The sequence below is a fragment of the Alligator mississippiensis genome, chromosome 10 (genome assembly GCF_030867095.1).
Source record: "Alligator mississippiensis isolate rAllMis1 chromosome 10, rAllMis1, whole genome shotgun sequence".
NCBI classification, from domain to species: domain Eukaryota; kingdom Metazoa; phylum Chordata; order Crocodylia; family Alligatoridae; genus Alligator; species Alligator mississippiensis.
Window position 1 is genome coordinate 60,065,375 of NC_081833.1, and position 20,502 is coordinate 60,085,876.

Here is a 20,502-nt window from a genome sequence, read left to right on the forward strand (position 1 = left end):
AGGTGGGAGCTGGCACTGCCATTTTTCTTGCTGGGAGCTGGGCTCGGAATAGGCTCTGGTGGTGCTAGGAGGATGCTGCAGTCACCTCATGTTTCGCCGCAGCTCTGTTTCCAGCCCTCTGCCGCCACCCAGCACAGCCCTAGCTTTTCCTGGCACTTGGGCAGAGGCGGGGCCTTCAGCCAGGGCTGTGCCGGGTGGTGGTGTGGGGCTGGGAGTGAAGCTGCGGTGAAATTTGGGGTGGCTGCAGCCTCCTCCCAGTGCTGCTGAAGCCCGCTCCAAGCCCAGCCCCTGCCGAGAAGAGCCCCATGCAGCCAGCTCTGGCTCCACCCCGCAGCTGTAGCGCACCCCACACTGCAGATCCAGGGGCACAACCCCCTGCCCTCCTGGGGTGCAAGCAGTGGCGAGAGCTGCCACCACCCCACAAGCTGCACCTCCGTCCTTCACCACAGGGGGCGGTGATCTCTCTCCCTCCCTCTCCCCACACACTCTCTTTCTCTCTCTCCTTCCCTCCCCTTCCCACATACCAACTAAAGGAAGCCCCTTCCCTCTCCACACTGCTGGCTCTGCTCCATGCTGTGCTGCACTCAGCATGGGCATTATCAGCCAAATGATCAGCCTTATCAGGCTGATTTATAAAGAAAATTGTCTTTGTTGGATATCGGTACTGATCCGATGTCGAACCAATGTATTGGTGTACTTCTACTACTAACAGCACCAGCCTGACCATGACAGCATTAATACCTTGGTGCATAAAACCTGCTATATAACCACCATGACCACTTCCACAAATACCCTGCCTGTGATCACAGAAACAGTCTAGCTACTTACTTTTCTGAATCTGTGCTCTGTATCACTCATTCCTCATCAGTTGGTAGATCTATTCAATAGACCTCGTAGGGAGGTTATTAAAGTTATACTTATTTAATAGAGTGGAATTCACAGTAAAATCCACCTATTTTGCTATGTGAAAAATTCACAAACTGGTCCACTTTGGTAGAAATACAAATACAGGCTTTACTTCAGATCTAGTTGCCAATGACAGCATCCATATCTCTTTTAGTCAAAGAGATATTTTGAATTGTAGTCTCTTTGAAGTCAAAGTGAGTGACTTCATTGTTAATATGCAGTGTTTCCTTTTGCTTATAAAAATTCCCTCCTCTTTGGAAAAGTAATGCAATTTCATTGGTAGTGTATGCTTCTTCATACAGAAGGAATTTTTCTTCCACTTTTTCTTTCGTGCTTTCTCCTTGTCTCCTCATCTTAACTATACAAGTCTTTGGGTACACTCTTGCAAGAATTTTCTGGTTGCTCAATTGCTTGAATTACAGGATTCCCTGCTTAATCTCTTAAATTGGAAGTGTATTCCTAAATGTTCTTGCATTTGTTTACTGTTGCAGTTAGAGTTGTGGTTTGTGCAAACGATTAAAGAGGACCTTGCTGGGGGGGTATACCACTCCTTTTGGAAGTGAAGCTTTTAGGAAATGAGGCAGAAGCTCACCTCTCCTTGAGGGCCCCTTCCTTGGAAAGTTACAGTACCTTTGTGAACTGGCTCAGACACATTAAGATCACAAACTCTTTTGGAAGAATGGAGCTTCAGTCTTTTTGTTGGTCAAGTTTGTATGTTGTTGTATCCTACTTTACGTGTGGCTTATTTTTACTGCAAAATTCCCTAATTCCTAATCTGATTATTTTAAGTGTTCACCCTTTTTTGTGATGCTTGCATGTGGTTGGCATAGGAAAGTGAGACGCTATTTCTCCAGTTGCCTGGAATACTGAAGAAATCAGGATGTTGTAGTTGTGTTATAATTTCTTGGGCTCCGCATCTGTGTTGCTATAGTTGGTCAAGCATAAAAATGAGTGCTACTCTATTTGCTTTTCACTTCCTGAATGTGCTTCTCAAGGTGCTATGTTCTGCAGCCAGTTTGATTTCAGTCTGACTTCTTTGCAAGTTGAAAGAAGCTTTTTCTTAAGAAAGGTTTCTTTTCTTTTCCTTTTCTTTCCTGGTATACAGAGCACTAGTAAGATTTTTGCCCTTTGCACGTAATCTGATCTGGAAGATTGCTTTGGCCTGTGGGACGCCTTTTTTGCTTTATAACATCTTATGATATCTTTCTGTTGCTGGTCAAAGGGCAAATGATTCTTCAGTAGGACTTTCCATCTATTAATTTTAAGCTTTAGGGAACATATTTTTTTAAGATGGCTTTTGTTTTTTGTGTTTGTGGCTTTTGTTTTGTTTTGTTTTGGTGTTTTTGCTGCAGTAACCCTGTATGGGTGAATTGCAATGTCATCTGTCTTAATCTTTTCTCTCCAGAAAAGTAGTTTATTCAAATCCCCATGATTGACTTTCAGAGGTGAATACTAAATTTCACCAAGCAAACCCATTGTGTTCTTGTCTGTGCCCTGCTTTATTGCCCTGCTGTGCCCTGCTTTATTCTTGTCTGTGTCCTGCTTTATTTATTTATTTATTTATTTATTTACTTACTCTGAAGAATTTAGGAAGTCAAACTAGCTGTACTTCTTTTGAAGGTTACTATAAAGGCCAAGACTACAGCTAAAGTCAGTAATTGGTTAGATGCTTCTCTGCCTGAACTCTGAGTATGTGATAAGCAGGGATCCTAGTTTTCTCTGTGTTAAAAATTCAGAATTCTCAGAGCAAAATGCGTGTTTTCCTGAAATTAAAATGAAATATCACTATATATTTAAGTATCCCTTGAACACAGTGTCTTACAGTTATGTTTACAGTTTTAAAGAAATTTGGAAGCCTACCAGTGCCTCAGTCATTATAATAAAATAAATTCTAAATACCTATATATTTTGGACAGGGTTTTTTGTTTTTTTTTATCATAGAAAATCAGAGCTCCACCTGCCCCCTTCACTCACCAGGATGCAGGTCCAGCTGCAGCTGTCCCCCCTGCTGCTTTTATGATGCCAAGCAGCCCTGATATACCATTGCCCTTCACTTGCAGTCAGCACCCCCGCAGCCCTGCTGGTGCCCCTCATTCCTGATCAGCAGTCCCCCCTTCCCTTCCAGTGCACCCCACTGTCTCCCTTCCCCATACTGGTGCCCCTCACTCATAACCCACTGCCCTTAGACTCTAGCCCCCCCAGTGTGCAGGGAAGGGGGACTATGTGGGGTAGGAGTGGAGGTGCTGGACCATAGGCCATAGACAATGGTCTGGTCCATTACTCCTTGCGTTGCTGGTGGTGCGATGTTAGTCTATGGTGACACGGCTGGCAGCGATGGCAGCCACAATGAATTTTTTTACTGCTCTGTCCTCACACGCTGGGTCTTGCCTGGCCAGACTGCAGCCTTGTTCCCCTTCTGTGGGCACACAAATCTGGAAGGGGCACATGCCCCCTGATGCATTGCCTATGGTGCTTGACTCCTCCCCAGAAGTGTGTGCAGCAGTGGGGAGCCTCCCCTCGTCCCTCAGAAAAGCCACCTGTGACTCCATCCTGCTCCCTGGCTGGGCCCTGCAGCTGGGCATTCCTGCCCTGGCCCAGCCAGCTCAGACCACCCAGCCCCAGCCACTAATTCTGCCCCACTCCCTCACCATGGAGGTTCGGGGAGAGATAGCGCGCATGTTTGAAAGAGCCACCTGGATACCACGTGAAGAACTGCTGCAGTACAGAAGAAAACCCCCCACAAATCGCACACTGCTGGTTATGATGTATCACCCCTCCCTTGAACCTGTACAGAAAATCCTCAAAAAAATTGCAACCCATACTAGAAAGAGACCCTATTCTTAAAAAGATCTTCCCAGAGCCACCCATCCTAGCCTTCAGACAAGCACTGAACCTCACCAACCTCATCACCAGAAGCAAACTTCCTCAAGCCCAGAACACACCAAAAGGATCCAGACCGTGCCAGGACAAGAAATGCAAAACCTGCCAACACATCTCCACCACCCCCACTATTACTACACCCCACAACAGAGCCATCAGCATCCCTGGATCTTACAGCTGCACCTCCAGAAATGTAATATATCTCATCCAATGCACCAAATGCCCTGATGGAAAATACGTAGGAGAGACCAAACAACAACTGCGCACCAGAATGAACGCACGCTGGAAATCTATCAAAGACAGAAATACTCAATTACCGGTGGGGGCACATTTCTCACAGGAGGGCCACTCTCTCTCCAATCTCTCAGTCCTGATCCTCAAGGGAAACTTACACAGCACTTCCCAGAGACGAGCCTATGAGCTCCATTTCATCAACCTCCTAGATACTAGAGATCATGGACTAAACATAGACATTGGATTTTTGATACATTATAATCTGCCTGGCAACTGACTCCCCAGCCCAGCCCCTGGCTTCTTTACTTTTCATTCCATCCAGGAAGAGCACACACCAACTGCTGAAACTTCAATAGCCTGACGAAGGGTTTTTGAACTTGAAAGCTTGCTTAATAACTATTCTCCAGCTATTTGGGTTGATCTAATAAAAGATATCAAATTCACCCAAGGAACCTTGTTAGCTTAGTTAAGAATTTTAAAATAATGGATGAAAATTAGATCTTTTACACCCATCAAGTAACTCAGAATTGCATTTGTTAAGTCTTTCCTTTTTGCAAAAAACTCTTGTTTGGATGATTAAATAATATCTATATTCTTCTCCAGACAAATGACTTGGGAAATGTACTGAGAGGAACTGACCCAGTATTTTCCCTATATTTAAAACGAGACATACGTTTAAGAACTAAATATGCTAGCGTACAAACAGAATAAATAGTGGGATTTGTTTTCAAACTACCCCCTTTTTGAGATTAATAAAGCAGTCTTCTGGTTTAAAAACCTACCTCTCTGCAGTACAAAACTACAAACAACAAGAGACTGTTCTTAGACTGCAGTTCACTCTGAGCTGTGCAGTGGTCATGGACAGGTGGTGTCTGAGTCAATATTTTGACAGAATATATTCTTGTGGGAAGAATGAGGTAGAATCCTTAAATCACTATTTGTGGTATTGTTTGTTCTTTGAAGAAAAAAGAGGAATATGGATCTCTCTCTTACTGTAAAATTTAAAATACAGGGCTAGTGAAGTAAAAACAATTTGCTTCTGTCTAACAATTTGCAGTCTGTTCTATACTCCCTAAGTTAATTTGTATTACTTGCATAAAGAATAAAGCTCAACATCAGAATAGAATTTCCCTGTTTGATTTATTTTTCCACTCCTTAATTTTATCTGTTTTTTTTATATCATCATATACTGTTTTCTTTTTAAATTTTGTTTAAAATGGTAGAATATGCAATCTTACTGTATGCTTTTAGCAAAAGTTATAAATTATAAAAAAATATATACAGATAAAACATTTATTTGTTTGCATTGTTTTAACAAAAGCTGTAAATAAACTCTTCCTCCTCAAGAGCCATGTATCTTGCATTTGTCCTGGAAGAATGCTTTTTGTCCCAGGGTCCTACAGACATACAAGTTCGTTGGCCCACTTTCTAAAAATGTGAGAGACAAATAGGCTATGATTGACTAATTCAGAAAGACCTAAGTTTTTGCAGGTGATAGCATACTTCATCAGAGACACAGACACACACACTGCTCTGATGAAGCAGGCTGTTGTCTGCAAAAGCTTATGCCTCTTTGAATGATCTAGTCTCTAAGGCTGCTTACAGAACACTGATTTACTTGAAGCTTGATGTGCCCCCACAGGTGCATGTCAAGAAGAGGCACGTCACATTAGTTTGCTCTGGCTTGCCTAATGTCTAATGTCAGCTTTAGATAAGTGTCAAAAAGCCCTGCTGAAGGACCTGATCTATACAGATGCCAGGGAGCTGGGTCAAACTCATGTGCATACTCCATCTTGTATAGTGCTGGGGGCTTTTTTTTTATCCTTATTCACATCTGTCAGCAACCTAAGGTGCCACCCTGCCCTCCTGCCTTTATGGCTTATTAGGTTATGATAACTCAGGGAAATGTGTTCTGGCTGAGGATTTTATAAAATTGAGGTAAGGGTTTCAGGATGTTTTGCCTGCCTGGTTCTACTAGCTTTTGTACCCTAACACAAGGGGTGGAAAAAGGGAGATGACAACAAATAAGTACGAGTAGGTAACTTTCATATTTTAAAATGAAAAAAGTGTAGATGTTTGTGTTTGTGGTACATCATGTATGTATCTGTAGTACAGGTATGGTAGAACTCGCATCATTTGTATTAATATGCTTCCCAGCCTACTTAATTGGCAGCAAGTTGCTAAATTAAAAAGCTGATTGCTGCAGCTTTTACTTCAGAGGGTCATTTCCACTCAGTTGGAGCTAATCAGTGGTCTTATACAGGTGACCAGACAGACAGCACCCTATGAAATAAAAGGTTTTCTTCTACAGCAGACAGATGGACTAACATACCAGTTCTTCATAGTTGTTCATTGCAGCTGTATATGTGCCCCCCGCTAATTAGCAAACCCCTTTCTTTACAGTTGATTGAAGGACCTAACTCTGCAAAGTATCCAGGTTCCATTTTACTGACATACTTTCCATTCTAAAGCGATAGAAAAAAAGGAAGTAAAAGTTTGTGAATATCTTTTGCAGTTTTTAATTTCTTGACTTCTTCAAGGTCCAAGTCATCAGATTTCCAGATTTGAAGATTTCTGTTAACGAATACAACATTAGATCTGAGATTTTGTCTATGGGAATGGGAACTGATAATCCAGAACACATAAAACAACTCCAAAAATTGTGTGAATCTGCTAAAATGTTAGCTCCTGAGAAAAAGACCTTGCAAACTTTGTAAGTGATTGCTTAAGGCTTTTTTTTTTCTTTTAATATATTATGTTTTGATCTGCAGAGCTTTGTTTTGTTTTTTTTAATCAAATAAGTTCAAAATGGCCACCCAATTTAAACTTGGTTTAAAAGTAAGGTCTGGTGCTGACCTTACACTTACAGACCTCCTCTACCAGGTGCAGCCACTTTTACCAATGTTTGATGCTGCCAGACCAGAGCAAGAAAAATCCTGGTGGGGAAAGGGGTGGGAGGGATAGGATTGGTCATAGGTTTGCTGGGGGAGCACCCCACCTGCAGGTCATGCCTGCCCCCCTGCCCTTTTTTTGTCCATTCCCTGGAGGGCCACTGATCCCCTCCAGCCTACTGGAACCCCAAGCTAGGCCCCCGCTCCCCATCCTGATTTACCTGATATCACGCAGCCATTTTGAATAGATTTAACCTGCCCCTAATACCCCCAAATGTCTGTACTTAGCCTTGGTGAGAAGCACAAGGAGTGGTGTGTACCTGAATCCTCTGGTGTTGTTGGTCAGAAAAGTCACTGAGCTCAAGTGAATAAGAATCACATGCACTCTCAGAGGAATGTGCATGTAAACAAAACCATTTGAACTCCAGTAACCCTAAGGTCTGTAAACTTCCTTTCATGAAAGCATTAGCTCTCCACCTGTGATTTTTCTCACTCCTGAAGTCTTTGATATAGCTCTTCAAATTAGAGTGTTTGGAAATAAAATAACACCAGTTTCTTGAGACTTCTAGAATATTAAAAGCATCTGTTGTATCCCATATATATCAAAATAATATTTAGATAAGGTTTCCAAGATAAATGCATGTACTAGCCAATTGTCTGTCAAGAATGATTTGGGAGGGGGGGAAGGGAGCTGGGATGGAGTGCTGCCATCTAACGGCCCATGCTGATGCTGTTCTGCCTCTTGCAAGGACCGGGGAGCAGTCCTTGGCGTGGCTTTAGAATCATGATGGCGCTCCCCCACACTTGGAGCACTCCAATTGGCTGTTTCTGTCAGCCAGTCAGAGGGTGAATAAAGCGTTACAGACAGACAGACGTAGGCTTTTATAATATTAGAATAGTGTTAACTGCTATGATAGGTGAAGGTTTTCTTCTTTATACCCAAAAGTATTAGGGACACGGCCAGTCCGCAGAGGGAGCCAGAACAGGATATGGACAGTCTGCAGAGCCCATTATTAGGAGAAAAATTGTCTGAAAATTGCAATTTCTCCCAAACTATTTTGGATCATCAAAGTGGTAAGTGTTTATATGATTAGTGGGTACGTTTTGAGAATTTGAAAGCAAACTTACACATCTGTAAAGAAGACTAGTTAAATGGAGATTTAATCTTACAATATATGGCACTTAATATATTGCCTTTTACAAAATAAAGTGCACAGAAAAATGAATGTAAAATATTGGTATAAAGAACTAATGCAACACATGAAGGGTTGTAGAAATTACCTTAATTAGTAGGCACTCCATGAAGAAGATTATTCCTCTAATGCCAGGGACTGATAGGTCTAGGTGTGCTTGCTGGTTGAGGCCTGAAATATCCACCATAAATATCCATTATTGCTAAAAGAAATTAATCTTTAGGCTAAGACAAGATTAATTTTCCTTTTCTATTTATTTTAATAGCATTACAGTATTTCGTATTGTTTTGTACCATTTCACAAGATACCTGCATCTTATTTTCAGGTGACTTAATTTGGTGCGCTAAGAGCTATTTTCCAATTAATCTAGATTTTGAATAACTTGAAAGCTTTGTGGTGTTTTTATCCACCATCTTTAGATATGGCAAAATATTATTTATTTACTTTTCATATCAAATATAGACTGCTTTTGATTTAATTCATCTGTAATATTGCATGTGAATTGTTAAAACCTTCTCAAAGTAGAAATATCCAATGTATAAGCAAATCATTTTTATGATTTGGATAACAGTGCATTCTCTTTATTTTACTGTTGGGACCAACTTCTGATTTGGGCTTTGTCTTGGATATTTCTGGACTAAACAAAGGCCCCTGGCAGGCATTACAAAATATGATTAACCTGTTAATCATGCCATAAATAGTGACTCTACCACATGTTCAAGGGATTAATGGCACAATAAAATGAGATGTGTAACACTTTTGTGGCTGATTTCCATTGTGCCTTAAATTGAATGTGTGGCAGGATAACCAGAGAAGCTCAAGACTCCAGTGTGGTACTGATAGTCAGCTGATTGCTGGTACCAGCCTTGGGACCTCACAGGAGTCTGGAATTGACTCCAGTGCAGTCCCAGGGATAGAAGCAACAATCAGCTGATTCACAGCCCTGGGACCACATCATAGCTTTTAACTGGCCCCAGTGTGGTTTAGGGGCTGGGACCAACAGTCATCTGTCAGTCCTGGCCTTGGGACTGGTTAGGTTCATCCAGGCTATGAGAACCCAGCGTTCAACTTGTAGCCAGGGCTCCCTCTGCACTGGCACACAGTAGTGATGCCATTGAAATATGATTCCTGGTATCAGAATGTGTGTCCTGCCATGCATGTGTGGCATGACAGGTGGTGTGATTGTTGGTATCAGGAATCAGCTCCCATAATGCCATTAAATGTGTGGGCCAGAAGCTTAATATACTTACGTTGCTTGAAATGTGTTTGGTTTGGTTATTTGTTTTTTTTAATTTAGGTGCCATAGCTGAAATTGAGGCAGAAAACTCTACACAGCATCATCATAAATGGTACTGGAATTTAATGTAACTTTTTTTTTTAAATGAGGTAATGTGCAATCTGTTTTCTGAATTTACTTTGAATGTGCATTTAGTGTTTCTGAAAAAGGATAGATTGACTGTCCTGATTGCTTAATCTTCAGTTGACATATGGGACAGATGGAACATGGTGGTGGTTCTCATTGTTCCATACTACTAGTACTACTGAAGGAATGACCTGACCACTAAGGTAAAAGTGCAATATAGTCTCTGTTCCTATTCTGACCTTTATCCATCTGTTTAGGCCATGCTTTTTATATGGTCATGCTTATATTTTAGCATTTCTACTAGGAGATGTTTAGAAAGATGCATTTCAGGTCAGTTAACTATCGTAACATAATATCAATCCTGGTCACACATCGTCTAGGCTGAATTTCAGTCTCCAATCAGGATGTTAGAGCAGTGATTCTCAAAGGATGTGATGTGACACACTAGTGATGTGACAGCAACAGCAGTGGGACCCAGCATCCATCTCTGAGAGGTGTAAATGCTCTCCCCCATCTGGCACACACTGTGCCTGACCTAGCTACTCCAGCTGTGCCTACGGCTGCTCCTCTGGGGACTGTAGCTGCTACTGCTGCCTTCCCCCACTGTTCCCCACTCCCAGGCAGCCCTGTGCTAGCTCCCTTCCCCCGTGGTGCTCCTAGCAGCGTGCCCTGCTGTGAGCAGGCTGACAGATGCAGAGATGCACTTTGCAGCCCAGCTTGTCTCCTCCACTTCTCCCAGTCTTCTGGGGCTGTGGGGGGAGTTGTTGATGTATGGGACCCTGCAGTATTGGGACAAGCAAGATGAGGAGCGGGCAAAATATGGCCTGTGGGCCATATCTGGCTGCCACTGAGGACAGAGGGCTGCGTCCCACACTGCTCCACTGTAGCCAGGGCCAGGCCAAGCCAGGCCACACAGCATACAGATTCCTCCGCCACCCCAACCCCCTGCCCAGGTTCCTATTAGTGTTGCAGCTGCGTGGTCCTGGCACCGCAGTCTCTGGCAGCCAGGCTTACATGGAGTGGGTTGCAATTCAGTATGCAGACTAGCCATCCTGGCTGCCACGATGAGCCACTGACACTGCTAGGAGGGGAATCCAGGTGGGGACATGGCCTGGGGCAGCTGCCCCCAACTTTCCTGATGCAGTGTGTAGTGGCTTATCATGGCAGACAGGCGGGACAGCTACTCAGTGCACTGCAGTGTGCCCTGTCGTGTGGACCTGGCTGCCAGCAGCTGTGCTGCCAGGACTGCACAGTGCCAACAGAAAACTGGGGGCGGGGGGAATGGATACGGGGTGGCAAAAGTAGTCTGCATACTCCACAGCCTGGCCTGGCCCTGGCTGCAGCAGAGTGGAGCAGCACAGGGCTCAGCCCTTCCTCCTCAGGCTCTTGGCAGTGGCCAGTGGGCTACATAGGATCAATTGGCATCTCCTCAGTAGTGCCCCACCCCCACCCTCAACAGCTCATCAAAACTTGGTAAGTGGCCCCTACAGGCCCAAATAATTGCCCACCCCTGAGCTAGATAATGATTCTTAACTTCTTTAGCCTTAAGGCCCCCCTTCGTATCTTTTCTGAACGTAGAACTTTCTCAGTTATTTTTCACCTGGGGTCTCCCAAAATTCAGAAAATCATGGAGTTATTTTTTAAGTATATAGTCAGCACTTATCTGATTTCCTCTGATCTGGAAATGGAAATATAGGTTCTGGAAAAAAAAACTTTGGGTGTTAGTGAAGTGTGTTCAAAAAGTGTTCCCCATGTATCAGAAATTTGGGAACCACTGGACAAGAAGCTATCCATTTACAAATTACCTGAGCTGCCAGTCTATTCCCTCTACCTCTGTACTGTGTTAAAGAAAAATGAATAGATGAATTTGATTAACATTATTTTTTTTAAGTGGTACAGTTGTAAGACTTTTTGGTTTAAATAAGCACAGCACTTGCAGAACATATAGGGATTAAGGCCTAGGAATAGGCTCTTGATTTATAATAGATAAAATCTTGTAATTCCATGTCAGAAGTGGGGGGTATAGCAATAAGATTTTTATTTAAAAATGGTCATTCTATGGCTTGTTGAGAAGCAGAGATCTCATTCTTGTACCATTGCATGTGCAAAACCTGGCAGTCTTTTTAGCATTTGGATAGTCTAATTCAGGGGTTGTCAACCAGGAGCATATGTACCCCTGGGGATACTTTGAAAAGTCCTAGAGGAGTATGGATGGGCAGGGATGGAGCACTGTCATCCACCACCCCGTACCACTGCCTCCCTGGAGCAGGGCGAGGGCAGCAGTGTCCCTCTGCGGGCTGCACAAGCCCTGGCCGGGCAGACATCAGGCCACCGCCACTGCCACCCACCACCCCACGTTGCTGCCACTGCCCACCACTTTCCCATGGCTGGTCGTACATGCGGCTTTGCGGGTTGCTGACGGGTAGCGCGCAATTGGCCAGGTACGAGTAGAGGTGGGGGGTGGTGCCACACTTGGGAGGAGGCCCCGGCTGGCGCCTGCGCTGTTAAGGCTGGTGGCTTCCGCCTTCAGCGTGTGACTGGCTGGGACACCGGGAGGGGAGGAGAAGGGCCTTGTAGCATGGGACCCACCTGGGCTGGGTGTGTGTGGGGCCAGGCCCCACCTCAGGCCACCTTGAAGCTTATTGTCAGGCTGCCAGGGGTACACTTCTTAAAAAAGGTTGAAAACCCCTGGTCTAATTCATCTAAATTTGAAGCTAGTTTGAAGTCTCTTGCGAGGAAATGTTACGGTGCTTGGTGGATAAGTTTGATCAGATGTAGTTTGAACTGTCTGTTTCAGTGTAGACAGAGCAAGACCCTGAGGAGAATCCTAAATCTGTTAGTTTGAACCAGATTTATTTTATGAAATATTGAAGCTTTTGAAGACTCCATGCCACAGTCCATGCCTGGGACCCACAGCTTTCCTGGCTGTTGAAAGCCAGTGGTTGTTACTGGCTGTAAAGTTTTCTTTGCTTAATTGCAGATTCTTCAGTGACTTGTTTCCTACCAGTTCTGAATCTGTAATTTTGGACAATTGCCTCTCTTCTGTCTGAGCTCTAAGTGCTGTTTTTCATTGTGCATTTAAAAGTATCGGGAAAGTCAAGGAGAAAGGGGGCCTGCAACTTTCAGTACTGGCCACATCGTATTTTACCTTCTTGTTCAACTTTACTCATGCAGTTTAAGGATCTTTTCCAGTGTGTGATGGATAGAGGCATTGATTGCAAGTATCTGATGGGAACCCAGTACTGACATGGTTTGAGTGATGATGAGAGAGCGGCCTGAGGATTTATTTAGTCAAATTCTGAATTTTTTTATATTTTTAAATTGAAATAAATTAATTTAACTTTTTTTTTTTTTTTTGTATCTTAGTTTCTATCCAGAAATTAAATGGTTTCAAAAGGAAGATACTGTTACCATGAAGATAAAAATAAGAAATGTAACTGACTGTAAATGTGAGTTTTTGAGAAACAAAGTTATTTTCAGGTAGGTTCCAATTTATAATATAATCATCAAAATAATGAAATTTACTAGATAGTATTTTGTTTTAAAAACCAAACTTTTTTTCAAAAAACATAGTGCTTTTTCAGAAGACAAATTTTATTTGGTGGATACGGAGCTGTATGAAAATATACTTACTGAAAAGTCTGTATGTGAGATTAAGAATGAAGAACCTGTGATTATCCTTGCAAAAGAAAAGAAAGAATCATGGCTCAAACTGCTAAAGCACAAGGTGAATTATGAATACCAATTTGGAAAAGTTTTTCCATTTTCAAGGCTTGAAGATATATTTAAATATTAAACTCACAGTAGTATTTTATTTCTGTTAACAGAATCCTAATGTGTCTTTTGACTTTGAACATTGGGAAGATTTTGGAGATGAAAGCCCCTTTCCTGTTGGTAAGACCTAAACAAATCTTGGAGTAAGCAAACCTGTACTCTTAAGTCATTAATAGAGAGAGGTAGTTAGCCATATTAGTCTGAACACAGGGAGAAGGCAAGGCAGGGTGGTCCCTTAGGGTGTTTTTGCACATGCTCGGAGGTTGGATAACTAGACAAGCTCTTGGGGGGCCGGTCTGACCAGGCTGCATCCCTGTGCGCCAGCTATGGAAGCAGAAATTTGGGGGGGAGGGATACTTGCTGCCTGACATGTCGCCTGTGCCCCTTCACACATTCACCCCAGCCCCCATAGAAAAAATTACCTGGACAGAGCTGTGGGAGCTGCTCTCCACCACGTTGCCTGGCTGCCATGTGCATGTGTGCCCATGCATGTGCATGTAGTGCCCCCTGCCCCCTATGTTGCACTCCCTCAAGCAGCCCCTTGGTTTCTTGGGTTTTTCTTCAGCAAACAGAAAACCTGGATCCCTGGTCATGAGAAATAATGCTTTGTATTTATGTAAGGGTCCCTTAAGTGCATATTCTAGGTGTATACAGGGCCTGCTTTCAGTCCTGAGGGAAATGTACTTTCATGCAGTATACTGTACTTTCAAATTAACTAGAGGTGCACCGATACATTGACATGGGGGACAGGGGGGATGGCAAATTCTAGGGTGGCTGTAGCCCAGCACTGGTCCCAGCAGCAACCCGCCCTCACCTTGTTAAAAGTAATTCAGGAAAAACCTTTAGAACAGTAGAGCACCTTCAGTGACAAAAAAGGAATAACAATAGCCATTGTCATTTTTAGGTGGTTGAGGGTCATGATCTTGAGCATCTGTAACATGTCAGACTAAGAAAGAGGTTCTTTGATGTACTAATTAGCAAAAAATTAGAAACTGATTGTAGATGGTTTTAAAAATTTGGTAATTCTGAGGAATCATGGTGCACTCAAAAGAATGTTATGAGAGGAGTAACATACATATCAGTGCTTTTTATAGCAAAAATCATCCAACAGGTTGTCATGTCTTTCATGCCTCATCTTCACAACAGTAGCAGTGGTCATGGACATTTTAATAACATGTATGGTTTATTTGAGCAAGCAGGCATGCAGTCATTCAACTGAACTTTGCAAGAGCATTTATGTTGGGAACTGGTGTATGTATGGTATATGATCTACTTGTCTATTTACTGGTCAGAGAATCAAAATAATCTTGTTGAGTAATTAGCAGGTATGCAACACAAGTGCACGTCACTTGAAGGTGTTGGCAGTTGCATAGAATTTTCACATTGTGAGGGTATCTAGCTGTAAACTTGATTTGTATTAGAGCCAGGTCCCTTTGTCCGTGTTCTGTCTGTTCAAGTATAATATTAATTGCTATTTCATTTCTGATGACTCATTTCCTTTTCTGTTAAGCACCAAAAATGTTTATTCACACACCTCATTTTCCAAAACCAGATTCGTTTCAGTTCATATAAACTGATGGAAAGGAATTAGGCTACCTTTAATCTTGAATATCAGGATACTTAACATACTACCAGGCCTATAAGCATTTTCTTTTATTGATTTCCTGTTCTGCTGCAGCATGAGATTTTGTTTTTAAACAGATGTGTCAATGCATTTTCACTTATGCAAAATATGTTTTAAATCATAACTTTAGAATTTTCTCATTTTACTGTATAATTTTAGTACACTGGCTTTTATTCGTTGCTTGTAGGTGCTGAAAAAGTACATCATCCTGCTACACTGGCAATGGAAGAAATGGAGGAATCCTCAGGCAGTGAAACAGAAAGTGATGACTAACCTGCAGAATCAATCTTTGTCAGTCCCTTTTCTCTCAGTCCACAATGAGTAGACACACCTGCATTTGAGCCACTTTCAAAAGGGCAGCAGCTGTTATGTTTTAATACAGGGGTGGGCCACTTAAGGAGTTCTGGTGAGCTCTTGGGGGGGGGGGGGGTGCATACTGACCCAGCCACAGTGCCCTGTCACAGCTGTTCACACTACCCAGTGGGGGGGCCCTGAGGAAATGCCAATTTATCCTATCTGCCCCAGGCCTGTCTGCCCTGCACCCACCACTGGGAGTGCCAGATACAGCGGGTGGGCAGGGGCTCCATGGAGACCAACCCAGGACCCCTATGGGCAGGGTACAGTTGGCCAGGCAGATAGGATCAGGTCATAGGGGGGCAGGAAGCAGGACAGGCAGATGGGCGGGGCTGGGATCACAAGGTGGTAACTGTGGGGCTGCAGCCCTGGGCAGAACTGCAATCCATTTCTTGCCATCCTACCTCCAGCCCTGCCCATCCTGCTTCTGGATATAGCTCCCTGGCTGCCCATGGCCCCATCCCATCCACTTGGCTGAGTGTGCCCTGCCCACAGGGTTCCTGGGCCCATTTCCATGAAGATCGTGGCTGCTCCATTGGGTGTTCCTGGTGATGGGTGTGGGGCAGACAGTCTGCGCAGTGGGGCTGGGATCTGGTGGCAGTGGTGGGGCACATGCCTGCTCCTGGGTGGTGAGAGCTGTTTGGAAGCCATGTCTGGCTGCTGTGTCGCCTCACAACACCCACCCTGCCCTGCAGACTACGGCTCCCAGCGTGCCAGAGAACGGCATGCAGGGGCAGGGTGGGCTGCATCCAGTGGCACCTCCGCGCCCAGGGGCAGCAGGACTGGCCAAACGCACCATGGCCTGGGATGCCCCCTGCACCTGGGATAGGCAGAGTCAATAGACCCACCATGCCATATTTTGCTCACCCCTGTTCTAACAGTTGAATGTGGAAAACCATGGGAAGGATACAAATGTAGCAGAACCACTCCAACTTAACCCTGAATGAAGCAGTGTTACAGCTGAAGTGGCTTTGCTTTCAGCTGAAGTGGCTTTGCTTTCATACTTTGTATTGTTACTTTGTGGATAAGTTAGAAACAATTGCATAGGAACAGCTGCAGACCTTTTGAAATGGATCCAACATTTACATGTGTCTATATCCAATGCTGATTAAGGATGGTCTTGCAGTCTTTATCTGCATAAGAATTTTACTGATTTAGGTGGAACTATTTGCATATAATTAAGGGCTACAGAATCAAGTCCTTAATTGTTACAAGGATGGCAGTGAACCAGACACTTTATTGTATTTAAATACGTTGGCTAATTTTGACTACCTGGATTTGAACAAATAAAATGCCATAGAAGAAGAGTGGTTATATTCCTTTTGATATACGTATATTTTTTCTTTTTTTACTTTAAAAGAGGGGTGTCAAATACATGGCCTGGGGTCTGAATCTGGCCCATGGCGCCATTTCGTTCAGCTCTATAGATTATCAGCAGGACACTAGAAGCAGAAGGCATGCAGTTACGGGGCCAGCAGAGCACATGGCTGCCACCAGACAGTGGCAGACGTAACAGAAGACGTAGCAGTAGCTCCAACTACTACCACTGGAGCTGGAGCACATGCTGTGCGCTTCAGCACAAGGCATGTAATTGCAGCAGTTTTGGCTTTGACATGGGACATGTGGCAGGCAGGAGCTGGAGCCACTGTCTCATGCTTTGCTGCTGTTGTCACCGCATGCTCTGCTGCCCCTGCTATCAGTACATACTTTGATGTTGCTGCCACTGGTTCCTTGTGCTGGCCCGGGTTGGATCTACTCCTAGGCATAAGGTGAGTTTGACATCTGTGCTTTTAAAATAACTGTATATTTTTGTTAATCTACAATAAGCTTAGGTTATCTGAGTAATAAAAGTCTACTTTGAAGGGGGGATGTAATTGCTTAGTCTCCAAGTATAAACATACTCCTATCACCACTAGATCAGTGATTCATATTTCTCTTGGCTCCTTCTCTTCTCCCCCCACCCTTCTAGGAGACAGCTTTTCACTGGTTCTTTTCTGGCTTTTTGAACATAGCTGGTTCCCTGCGCTTTTTTATGGTGAACTGGCTATTTCATGGAAGACTGCCAATTGCATGATTTGTGTGAAATCCTTGAAATTGTGTATTTGGTAGGTTCCTAGACACTGGGTAATATCAAATGTACTTCAAACTAGAAGGGAGTGTTAGCTGGGCAGTGTTTTGTTATCTAGACAGAATGAAATTATCCGGTTGGAATTATTCCTGAAAAATTCTGCTACTCAAGAGCCAAGAGATTTGTGCTATTAATACATTTATCTTAATACACAAATAGCCTACTTTATGGGGTAAAGTGTAGTAAAATATAGACTGATTACAAGCTTTCTTACTTGTTTATCCCTGCTATGGGGACAGGCTAGAACAGCAGTGTTAGCACCACGCCACTGCTAAAGGGCCGGGCTGGAGCAATGCTCTGTGTCCTGGGCTGCAGCAGGGATGGAGCCGACTCAGAGCAAAAGTAAGGAGGTGTGGGGGGAGAGAGGAGGGAAGGGGGTGGGGACCTGAGGCTGCAGGTAGTAGCATGGAGAAGAGAGGAGGAGAAATGGGAGGGGGGAATCAGGTCAGCCTGAGGCTGCAAGGAGGGGTGGGCAACAAGGCATAAGATGCCTGCCTCTTCCCGCCTCCCCCCTACCACCTGACCCCCACTGCCTGCCTCATTTCTGCACCCCCCGCCTTCCCTACCACAGGCCCCTGCTACTGCCTCTCCCCCACTGTACCCTACTGCCTGCCCCATTACTGCTGTCCTCATCACCTCCCCAACACCACCTGCAGTAGTGGGAGGCACATATTTAGATAATGATCCCCTCCAAAAATGAATTCCATACATGGAAATCTAGAATTTACAACTTTTAATAAATTATAATGATTTATAAAAATTTATAAATCTGTAGAATCTAATTATTGGGGGGAGGGGGTTGTCTTATGTTAAAGGCCATCTTGTATTCAAGTAAATACAGTATTTTGTTTTCCATTTCCAGTTATGATTCCGCACAGAGTTTCATATTACTATAAGATGAATGTTTAAGCAAAGTACTGGAATCAGTAGTACTTGCATTTTTACATGCAGCTGAATCAAAATGTTGTTTATTTCTCTTTGTTCATTTATTATTTTCTTTATTCAGTTCTTGTTTACTATCTATTCAAAGAAGCTGTTTAACAATAAATGTATTATTTGAACCCAGATGCTGTGTACAGACCATTGGGCTGGAGGGCAACATAAGGAGTTTGGTATGCTCTTGAGGGCCAGAAGGCTGGGGGGGTGGTGCTTACCTGGCCTTGGTCCCCCTGTCACAGCTGTTTTACATTGCTCAGCAGAGGCTGAGGGGAAATGCCAATTTATTTTCTGGCCCCAGGCCTGCCTGCCCCACACTCACCACCAGGAGTGCCAGATGAAGCAGGTAGGCAGTATCTCCATGAAGACTGGCCTGGGACCCCCATGGGCAGGGTCTGCTTGGCCAGGCGGATGGGATGGGGCTGCAGGCTGGCAGGGAGCAGCATCTGCGAGGTCATGGGGCTGGGGCCTGGGGCAGAGTTGCAATCTGCACCCTGCACATGAATGAGTCATGCCCCTGGTGGGTGGGGGGCACAGCGGCAGTGGTAAGCAGGGGAGCTCCCACAGATGCTGTCAGCACTGTCAATGTCCGGGAGAGGGGTGGCGAGTGCCAACCAAGGATCAGTGACCACCTGCATCTGCTACCAGCAGCATCGGTGGCGGCCAGCAGGGATTGCTGACTGCCCACAGACTCAGTGGCGGGGTGGTGAGCAGCGACTGTCCACAGGCGCTGCCAACACTCTCCTTTTTGTAGAGAGCCACACTCAAGAGAGTGCATGTGCACCCCCTACACATCGTCTCTGACCCCGCACATCCCTGCGATGGTCCTTGGCCTTGCGCTGCCACTGCCTTGTGATCCTGGCCCTGTCCTGCAGCCCCATTCCATTTGCCCAGCCAAACATGCCCTGCCTGTAGGGGTATGTGACAGGGCTGTCCCCAGCCAAGGTCAACATCAGCCCACCCACCTGTCTAGGGTAGTCTGCTTTGTCTCCTGCCACACCTTTGCTGTTACATAAAGTTTCATGTTCATCTAAGTGGGATTCTGCCCCTTCTAAACCCTGAGGCCAAGGGCAAAATACATGGCTCCAACCTCCCATTTACCATGTGTGATGTCTCGCAAATAGCATCCAGATCCACTATTACTCCCCAGCCCCTTTCAGGGACAACCTCGGTCTCTGGCCCAACTTCAGCCTTGGGCACCACTCTGTGCGCCTTGGCCCCTCCTGCACCTATGCTTCTCTTGCTTAGGACCTACTCTGTGCAGTCCTTCAGGCCACTCTACTCCACTTGAGTCCTACTCTACACAGCCCTTCAGACCATCTCTGCTCACCATGTTCACTGCCCCATCTTCGGGCCATATGCTTACTCTGGGCCTTTTCCCCCTTTGGCCTCAGGTGCTACTCAGTGGGCCTGGTCCTTGTTCCAGGCCCCACTCCATGGGCCTGGGCCCTATGCTTTACTGTAGGAGTGTGCTACCCTAGCCTTTCTCCTCCATGGAATACCCACAAGGCAGCGGGGGCTGGGGTGTCTGGGCAGCAAGGCCAGTGTCCGGCAGCTGTGGCGGTGGTGGGACACGTGCCTGCTTCTGGTCAGTAGAGCTGGGAGCTGCCAGGAAGCTGTGTCTGGCAGCTGTACCACCCCCACTGCCTAACCCTTTAGATTACAGCTCCCAGCAGGCCCAAGAGCTGCATGCAGAGACAGGGTGGGCTGCACCAAGTGGCACCTCCATTCTCTGGGGATGACAGGACCAGCTGCATGCTGCCCCCGGTTCCTGGGCCAGGCGGGGCAGAGGGACCCATTGAGGGTCAGATAAAATCATGGTGTGGGCCGGGTCTGACCCATGGGCCATATTTTGCCTACCCTTGTTCTAACATACGTGGAAAACATCTTACGAATGTAGCAGAATCACTCCAACTTTAACCCAGAATGAAGCTGTCTTCGTTTATGTGGCTTTGCTACATTCATGTTGTTATTTGTGGCTAAGCCAAGAACAGTTAGATGGTGTTGGCTGCCAACCTTTTGAAATAGCTCCACGTTTATGTTCGTCCACATCCAGTGATGATTAAGGATGGTCTTGCAGTCGTAAGAATTCTACTAAAATTGGTGGAACTATGATTAAGGACTGCATATGATTAAGGACTGCAGGATTGAGTCCTTAATTTTTTTACAAGGATGGCAGTGATGTGTAGTCTAGTAGAGCATTCATCTCTGAAGTTTGT

General features: G+C 44.8%; 1 protein-coding gene across 6 annotated transcripts in view; it reads left to right on the forward strand.

The window, feature by feature from the left end:
- TDRD12 (tudor domain containing 12) overlaps nt 1–16,524 on the forward strand; it is a 77,656-nt gene extending 61,132 nt beyond the window's left edge. For all 6 annotated transcript variants that reach the window (XM_019492869.2, XM_059713849.1, XM_059713851.1 and 3 more), the window contains 7 exons: nt 6,561–6,733; nt 7,858–7,985; nt 9,402–9,453; nt 12,834–12,947; nt 13,041–13,194; nt 13,295–13,361; nt 15,053–16,524. In XM_019492869.2, the coding sequence (XP_019348414.2) occupies nt 6,561–6,733; nt 7,858–7,985; nt 9,402–9,453; nt 12,834–12,947; nt 13,041–13,194; nt 13,295–13,361; nt 15,053–15,138 (774 nt within the window). In that variant the 3' untranslated portion in view covers nt 15,139–16,524. The remainder of the gene's footprint in view (nt 1–6,560; nt 6,734–7,857; nt 7,986–9,401; nt 9,454–12,833; nt 12,948–13,040; nt 13,195–13,294; nt 13,362–15,052) is intronic.
- The last annotated feature ends 3,978 nt before the right edge of the window (nt 16,525–20,502 follow it).